Source organism: Antennarius striatus, chromosome 23 (genome assembly GCF_040054535.1).
Source record: "Antennarius striatus isolate MH-2024 chromosome 23, ASM4005453v1, whole genome shotgun sequence".
NCBI lineage: Eukaryota > Metazoa > Chordata > Actinopteri > Lophiiformes > Antennariidae > Antennarius > Antennarius striatus.
Genome location: NC_090798.1, coordinates 12,674,995 through 12,684,601, shown reverse-complemented (window position 1 = coordinate 12,684,601; position 9,607 = coordinate 12,674,995). Strand labels below are relative to the sequence as shown.

At 38.9% G+C, this 9,607-nt stretch overlaps 1 protein-coding gene across 1 annotated transcript in view; it reads right to left on the bottom strand.

Moving 5' to 3' along the window:
* Positions 1 to 2,788: 2,788 nt before the first annotated feature.
* The window catches only part of LOC137590993 (uncharacterized protein DDB_G0283357-like), a 29,145-nt gene continuing 22,326 nt past the window's right edge, over positions 2,789 to 9,607 (bottom strand). Inside the window, exons 18-20 of the mRNA XM_068308848.1 lie at positions 4,008 to 4,198; positions 3,345 to 3,406; positions 2,789 to 3,017 (exon numbers count right to left, since the gene is read on the bottom strand). Coding sequence (XP_068164949.1) covers positions 2,789 to 3,017; positions 3,345 to 3,406; positions 4,008 to 4,198 — 482 coding nt within the window. The remainder of the gene's footprint in view (positions 3,018 to 3,344; positions 3,407 to 4,007; positions 4,199 to 9,607) is intronic.

Sequence of the window (9,607 nt, the reverse complement as noted above, 5' to 3'; positions counted from 1 at the left end):
CAGCAGCAATGACATGATGTCACAACAGAGTATCAACTTCTTCCTTTGTATTCTCTCCTTGAAGCAGGAACCATGCACGTCTTGTCAGCTGTTCAAAGTAAGTTCACTGCTGTCAGCAGTTTGTCGGCTGCAACCTCTCATAGCAAGACACCCACCCACACACACCCACCCACACACACACACACACACACACACACACACACACACACACACACACACACACACACACACACACACACACACACACACACACACACACACACACACACACACACACACACACACACATACACACACACACACACACACTTATATGGTCATGGTATGCAATACAAAGAATAAGAGTGTAAATGAATAAATATGGGTTAAGTTATATACATTATTCTAACACTAACTTTCCACCAAAAAGTAAGCTTAGAAAGAGAAAAGTTAAAGAACTAAAAAAACAGTTGTCCGGAAAGCAGTCACAGCCAACTTCAGAAGTGGAAGCCGCAACCAAAATGTTGTTCGTGGTTGAGAACAAAAAGTCCTTCCGAGATGGAGAGATGATAAAAGAGGCATTTGTTGAAGCAGCTGACTCAGCAAATTAATAAATAATCAAAGCTTTCAAATAAAAGATGCAACATTTCCCTCAAAGCTGACTTCCGGAACCTGGCGTCAGAGCTGGAGATGCAAGAGAAGGCCTGTGTGATAGCAACAGTTCATGCTATATAGAGCAGATTGACAATTGTCTGTCAGAGTTTGACCAACACTTTCAAGACTTTTCTTTGCTTGAGCCAGGCGCTACATTCATGTGCTGTCCCTTTAAGGGACGATGCTGAGACTGAAATTTTTTAGATAATTGTGTTGTGCAATATGGGCTCATGTGATTATGCAAGGTACACCAACATACATTGCGCATAAAAGGAATTCTCAATATATCTATGAATAGATATATGTTCTGCGTTTTGTAGTAGATAGATCATTTTTACTTACCTTTTATGAATAAGTCAAATACGCATTAGTACCCCTGTTACAGATAATAGTATTGTTGAGTATTTGCCCATTTGGTCCTTACAACTCCTTCAATCAGTGGTTGGATTTGAACAACAGTACACCTTCGTGCATTCGCGCAGCAACGCTAGCGACTTCACTTTATCGTGGATTTTTATAGGCAGTCATGTGATACCGTACTCGCATTCTATCGGCTGACGGCATTCGGAAGTGTGCTACGTTCCGTGAGTCTCGGACTTTCGTGAGACACGAAGGAGTCTTAAAAACTCGATAAGAGTGTAGGAAAATAACAGTGTAGTTGTAACATGTGTTATATCCGAACCTCAAAACATTCTGGACAGGAGAATGTTGTGTGTCCAATGTTTGAAGATGTTTGAAGAGTAACATTAAATGGAATACTTAGATATTGCTCAGACAAGTGTTGTTCGTCTGTATCATCCACCATTAAGTAAGAGAGGTAAGAGCTGGTTCTGGATTCTAATCTGTGATGTTTATTCCTAAAAAAAAGGCCATGTTTTAATCTCTAATCCTGATTTAGTGAAACAGCAAAACAAGACAAGTGATTGTTTCATCAAAAATGCAGAAATTTAGTATTCCGATCATCATCCTACAGTTGAACTCACAGAAAACAGTTGTGACTGATTACTTAAATGTATTTTGCATAAATAATAATTTACACATTCATGTATACCATTACCCTTTACACCATGACATTGATAAAATGACATATATAGCTTCCAGGCTGTTGAGGAAGAGTCCAGTCTTTATTCTTTAAATGTTGAATTTTAGACTCCCCTCGTCTGCAGAAATCTAATGATGCTGTGATGCGAAACCCAAATCATGAAACTCAAAATGCCGTTAAGAAAGCTCAGATAATTATAACTGGAATAAGAAAATAAAAAAAACAAAACACAACAGCCTTTCAATTGATGCTTCAACATGTTACAATTTAGAACAAACCATCCAAATCTAGGAACCACATCTAAATATCATTGTGAAAGACAAACAATTCCATTGCATTTTTTCCCCCAGTTGGATGAATGTTGGATGGTCCTACAGAACGTGTCAACAGAGACACTCAATCCAGCGTCAGCAATGTTTCGCAGTCAGTGCAAAGTTTCCAGCACGGATGCTATTGCTGCATTAGTAGCCATGACAACAGAAGAGGCAGGGATGTAGTGACCAGGCAGATCCTGCTGCTTATTCCAGAAGCTTTAAATGATAATAAAATAACAAGAAATTAGTTGGACTAATAGATGATCAATCTTTGAAGAACAGTGGATTAACCATGCATTGCTTACAGGTCACGACGATACTGTCAGTATCAATGTCGATGCCGGTGAGGTTTGCAGCCGCTTGGATTAAAGTATTTGCAAGTGCATCATTTTCGGGAATGGCGGAGGAGTTTCTGAACATAAGCCTGAGGTCATTGATGACTGATCCACTCCTGAAAGAGAAAAAATAGGTTTGAAATATAATTTTCAGTCACCATTCCGAAAGCGTAAGCACATAAGTCTTAATAAATCACCTGAAGGCCACGACGTCCAGACTGTCGAAGTTTTCGTGCGCACTTTGGTACACCGGCTCAACCTGCACAAGAAAAGTAGAAAAACAACAAATCAATAATGGAATTATGGAATCAATCCTTTATCAATACACTGTAACAATGAATTCTGGATTGATTATTGATTGATTTACCGCTGCTGTTATCATGTTTGCTCGATCTTGAAAACCTTGAGACGATGAATCCTCCAAGTCGGATGTAAATATGTCGTTTGGAGACGAATAAGTCAAGTCACGTGACACGATAGCGGCGGAAGTGGTTGTCTCGGCTGCGGTTGTCGCGGCTGCGGTTGTCGCGGCTGCGGTTGTCGCGGCTGCGGTTGTCGCGGCTGCGGTTGTCGCGGCTGCGGTTGTCGCGGCTGCGGTTGTCACGGCTGCGGTGGTGTCTGGCTGAACCATTGGTGTTGTTGGTGTTTCCATGGGAGCAGTTGTTTCTGGAGCAGCAGTAGTTTCTGTTGTAGCTTAAAATGGAGAAAAATAAAATAATTGAACAAATAGCTGGGATATCTTTGTAATTATTATTATTATTATGTATTTTCTTTTTATTCCTCACATTCCCCTGCGACGATTGTGCTCGTATCAATGTCAAGCTCGGTGAGGGATGAAGCCGCGTTCGTCAGGGTGTCCTGGAGCTCAGTGTTGGTGGGGACCGTTCCACCGACAAAGTTAAGGTTCATGGAATTAATGACGGATCCGCTACTGCATGAAGGAAAGCCAACATTTCAACTGTTAGTCAGTTCCGGACCAACACTTTTAAAAATTGTAGCATCACAAGTGCGACGAATTACCTGAATCCTGTCACATCCACGGAGTCAAAGTTAGAATGGGCAGCTGAGTAGACAGGTTCCAACTGCAGGAAGGAAGTTGTTCAAGTGTTAGTTAAAGGGTTTCTTGTTTTTTGTGTCAAAGCAAGTTATAGATGTAAAGAGTAAACTAGATTATAAATAGAGAGGTGAGCAAATCTTCCTGGGGATGCGCCTTTGGCAGCCCCGTCTCCAGACTACAGTATAAGTAAATCCCTGGTAGGTCAATAATCAGAAAAAAACATTACATATTATTTTTTACTTTGTTTTTTTGCATTTTTTAAAATTAACTTTAAGATTTAAAAGTGTTAAAGTTAGCACAGGTGATGATGCGCTGGGCATCTGGGCGCTCCGCTCTCCACGTTCCAGGTTTTATTCCCTTCTCTCCAGGGGTTATTTCTCATGACTACAGTATTTTCCACACTATAAGGCGCACTGGACTATAAGGCGCACTGGACTATAAGGCGCACTGTTGGTTTTTGAGAAAATTTAAGGCTTTTAGGTGCACCTTATAGTGCGGAAAATACTGTAATCCGCAGGGAGCCTCCTGTACATGCTGCTGAGTTTTTGACTGCATAATAATGATGTCATTGTCAATAAAAATTCTTTGAATGGAGACTTGAGGTCTCTGTTTTAATGGATTCTCACCGAGTTCTTGATGTTTGTTGCACGGGTTTGAAAAGCAGAAGAGGTTGAGTCCAACAGGTCGTCCGTAAACACATCGTTGGGGGACGTGAAGGTCAACGGAACCTGTGTGACGGCCCCGTCTGTGGTCGGATTGGCTGTCGAAGCCTCCGGAGTGCTTTGTGCAGCTGTTTTCTGCACCAAATCCAGAGCAACTGTCGATGTGGGGGAAGAAAAGAAAACAGAAAGAATATCTCAAGAAAAAAAAAAATCATAGTTATGATTTCTCTTTTTATGATTCACACTATATATTTAAATTCACTTGCGAAGTGAGTGAATATTTTATAATTATATTATACCTATATTTGTATTACATTGTAATCATATTTACCTACAATAAATACTAAAAATCGTGTTTTAATTCTACTGGAAATAATTTGTCATAACCTGCATCTTGTGTCACTTTAATCAGCCATACCTATTAAAATCAGGAAACATGACGTCACCCTTCCGCCCGTCATTCTCTCTTCTTTGACGTCTCTAAAATTTATGAATACAGAGTTTTAAGCAAAAGAAATGTATCACAACAGTTTTCACCAGAGAGAAAAAAAAAATCACACAAAATAAATTAATAAAAATAAATGCGCAAAAAGTGAGAGCGGTTGGTGCGTTTTAAACCAGTTTGATCAGCGTCAGTCTCAAAACTCCCACTGAGGACTGATGCTGGAACGGACTGGTTCAAATGGGTTCAAACTGGTTCAAATCCAAGTCGATTTTGATCAGTGAGATAAATAAAAATTGGAATATTGGGCCCCAGATTGCTTCTCCTATGACGGATACCTGACGGACACACCCAGCTGAGGAACTCCATCCAGGTGTGAGATGTTCCCTTCAGACCAGGATCATTCCAGACTGTCACAAACACCTCAGGGCGGGTTTGGTCAATGTAAACTGCGAGGAGCCGCTTTGGACCGAAACTATTCAAAACTTTCAGAAACGCCCAAAATTCCACTTCATGATGGATGAAGTCGCAGAAAAGCTCAGGAGATTTTTTTCCACCCCAGAATAACTCTAATTCATGAAGTGGAAATTTATCAAATGTGCAAATAATTAATTATTTGTACATTTATAAATAGAAAGCAATGGCGGAAATTTATGCTTTATTTACTTTTTAGGGTATTTTTAGCGTTAAAAAACAACAACCAAAGAGCAGATTTCAGCTGTCCACAACCAACAATATGCGCAGAATTGAAAAACCAAACTCTTCCCTTTCTTCACACCTCAATGATAAATATTTTTCATGGCATATTTTTATGGAGTTTATAGCATCTTTAAATTTCCTTTCTCCATAGAATATCATCCAGATTAAATGAGCGTCTAGTTAAATTTCCAACGCATTAATTATGCGCAAAGCCACATGCACAAAAGTAGAAATCAAAAGTAATTAGTAAAGCAGAAGTCATACAGTCATTAGTAAAGTATAATTCATAAAATACTTACCAAAAAATAGAAATATGGACAAAGATGAATCGAATAAATCTCTGCTTTAATTTTCTGAGCCTCTTCAGATCAGTTCCCTCCTGTGATTTTGTAACCCACGTCTGAACCCCCAGCTAATTGCTCTCTAAATATATAGGAACGGTAAACTGCCAGGTGACGTCACATCTGGGACTTTTGTGCAGAAACGCACCACTTTAACAATGACAAAAATGAACCCGTGCTCCGGGCCATAAAGCTGTCACATTTTTTGAACTGATTTTAACAGCATCCTCCCCTTTTCGGTCCTGCCAAGCAAGTTTCTCCTGTATTCCATCAGCAGGAATGTTTAAACAATTCCAACTCTATCATTTTAGACCCACTATATATAATATCTCTCTCTACATATATACTGTGTTTATTCTTTTCTGCATCGGTTATTTTCATTGATAACGTCAAATTAAATTGCCTTGGAATCATCTTGGGAACAATTATTCTTATTTTTCTTTTGATTGTTTTGACCTATTTGTGTTGAAATTAATTTATATTTTTTAAATGCCACGATACAAATTCTCTTATAGCGTTTATTATAGACGAACAATTAGCAGTGGCTTCTGAATTAAGAAAAAAGATGAAGTTCTCCCCCCATCCCTCGCACTCCTCCTCGTTTCTCTCCCTCTTTCCTGCTCTACCAATCTTTTCTTTTTTATTCCCTTTAATACATTTTGGCACTGAGCAATTTATTCACCCCATCGCTTTCAGGTTTCTTTATTTTCTCTAATGTGTTTTACTGAATTTTCCTTTTTTCTATTATCCCCCCCCCCAAATGATAATTTATATTGATACGTGTCCAATGCACTCATCGAGATCTGATGTATGGTTTTACATTTTTCCTACATTAATGATGACCCTCTGGGTCCTCCAAAGACATCAACGTAAAAGGTGACGTAGGAGGAGGGCGTGTCCGTCGGACAGATGACAATCACGAGGAAAAGGTGAGCAGGAAGTTTGGCTGCAAATTTCCACTTGAAAATATGTGCGTGTCTCTGAATCAATACCGCAACTTCTGAAGTCCAACCAAAGTCAGATGCGTTCCCCCAACTGTTACTGCGTGACGTCAGCGAGAGTGGTTATTAAGACCCAGCTAAATGCGTGTGTAGCTTCCTCTATCAATAAAACCCAGCATTTAAAGAATTCTGTTGCTTTGAAAACACCTCTTTTTTGTATAAAAGTATATTTGTATGAAAGTATATTTCATTAGTATTTTTTTTTTATCTATGAAAATTTATTTAATATGTAAGTTTTAATGGATAAATACAGAGATTCCTACATTGACTGGTATTTATATATTGTTCAACGTCTATTTTAATTATCCAGTGAAATCACTCTTATTATAATTTTCATACAAAGCAGGAGTCGCTGTTTGAGAAAATCTAATCACACCAACAAATGTCCAATATCTTCCCCTGCTGGAATTTTAACGAACCGCAACTTCTGGGTGAGTTCAGTTTGACTGATGGAATACAGTAAGGCGTGTCATCAGTGACGGAAGAGTTAACTTAAAAGTTTTTAAAAAAAAATGAAAGTAACTGGTGGCATGGAATAGATTACATTTAACCAAACAGGAAGTAGGCATCGGAACCATTGAGCCTATAGTTAAGAATTCTGTGTTGTTTCGTGTCTGGTGTTCTGTGGCGCACACCCCCACCACAGGGCGGCGCTAGACCGGCTTGACCTTAATTGCCTCAGTTTACCAAGACGTTCCCTGATTGCGTTTTCTTTTCACACATTCAAAATGAAAAACGTCACACAAGAGAAGACGTGTATTCTGATTTTGTATTTCAGCTGCTTTAAAGTTTTGATCGAGTTTTAAAAACAACAGGAAATCTCACAGAATACAGCTTTGCTTGATAAATACAGTTGGCATAAATAAGAGACATGAAAGTGCATCATTTACAAACTTAATTCATTGCTGCTTGTCGTCATTTAACTATCGATAAATGTTCTATTTACAATTTACTTGTACAATGATAGGTAGAAGGCTAAGACTGTCCGTGTTTCAATTGGTTAATAGACAGTGTTGCTCCTTTTTTTGTCTTTTTATTTTAACGGTTTTGAACTTAACATTGGTGGATCCACAAGCTGATAGTTAACCTTGCAACAATGCTTTTACCAACATCAAAAAACATTTTCATGCAAACTTAGGTCATATTCTGTTGTCATCTGAAATGGAAATCAGCGCTGATGCTATTGCTGACTTGACAGTAACCATGACAACAGTGTCAGGCAGGTAGCAGTGACCAGACTGATCTTGTGGCTGACTCCACTTGAAGCTGTAAACGATCAGAAACCAAAACCAAATGTTATCTTTAGGAAGAAATAGTCAAGCTACATTTGAAATCTTGCGAAGACAAATTGAATATTGCTTACACGTGCTGTTCACGATGATCGACGAGGCTTCAATGTCAAAGCCGGTGACATTTGCATTGAGGAAAACGCTCCGAATCTTACTGTCGTTAGGAGCAGATGTGTTAAAGTTGAGTTCTATTTCACTGATGACTGATCCCGGTCTGCAGAAAGAGGAACAAAAAGTATTCCTTAAAATGTCTGTTTCAGCCAGGATGCTTAAACTGTGAAAGGATAAATTACCTGAATGACACAACCACCAAGAAACTGAAGGAACGGAATTCCCTTTCAAACAAAGGTGCAAGCTGCAGAAACAGGAAGCAAATCCTATTTGAACAATTCCAGAAATTTTTGGCATCATCTGTTGACCTTAAACTACCAACTGCATGACTTTATACTGCAAACACTAGAATCTAAGGTGTCTAGATTTGGCTTGGTCTGAGGATTTTACACCAGCTTTGGGTAGACACCTTCTCTCTTCTACTGGGAACACCAGTTACAAATAGCTGTGCACATTTTTAAAGGGTGGAACAACCCTGGACTCATTCTTTACATGCTAAACTTACAAACTGCCATTGTCCCACCACTGTATGTCCAGGATCTACAAGTTAACCACAACCTTGCAGGTATGAAGAATTTGTTTGTACCAACAAATGGTTGACCTGACCACATCTGTGTCATTTTATGTTACAGTTCTTGATTTAAACTGTGATTTCAATGTCTGAATTTGGTACCAGTACTCAAAAATTATGAAAAATAGAAGTACAATTTGGAATTTTGAAATATAAATCAATACATTGATAAATTATACTTCAATTTTAAACCAAAATATTTGGAAAATATTTAAAACAAGGGTCTACAGAATAAATCAAGTGAATGTTTTGTTTATTGTGCCACAAATATGTGTTCAAATATATAGTGCATAAGCTATATGTTGTTTCCCTTGAGTATGGCAAATTGTTAGTTCCTTGTTGCAGGACATGTGGTTTTCTGGTTGCATTTCAGTTTTAAGATTGGGGAACATCAGTGTTTTTCTTGGTCACACTTACCTGTGTCTCTATCAATGTAGCTCGATTTATGAAAGCAGCAGATGATGGATCCAGTAAATCAGCAGTGAATATGCTGAGAAGAGATCTGAAAGTCACCCTTATGATGAACACTAATATTGTTGGCGCAGTAGTTGTAGATGTGGTGGTTGCAAGCGTAGTGGTTGTAGGTGTGGCAGTTGTTGGTACAGTGGTACGTGCAATGGTTGGAAATGTTCTTGTTTCTGTTGTCAGAGAAGTGGTAGGAGAAGCAGGTGCTGCTGAAGCAGGATGTGTCCAGGATGTTGCCATTCTTGTTGTAGCATTATATGCTGTTTTTGTTGTCGAAACAGCTTTTTGTGTTTGTTGTGATGTTTGTTCCGCGGTTGTTGTGAAACTATGGGTTTTTGTGGAAGCTACACTTGATGTTGCTGCAGTGTGGGTTTTTCCCAACAGTATCGTTGTCAAACCAGGTGTGATTGATGTTGTACTGTGTGGTCTTGGTGCGTCTATAGATGTTAATTGAGATATTGATGTGTTAGACACTGTAGGGACTGTTGTTGTTGAAATAGCTCTTTGCGTTGAACTAAATCTTGTTCTTGCTGTCATTACTGTGGTTGTGAAAACTGGTGTTTTCGTTGTGGTTGGTGTTTGTGCTGAACCCGGGGTTATTGTTGTGACTTCTGTTCCTGATGTAGGAGCACGTGCTGTTGAGCC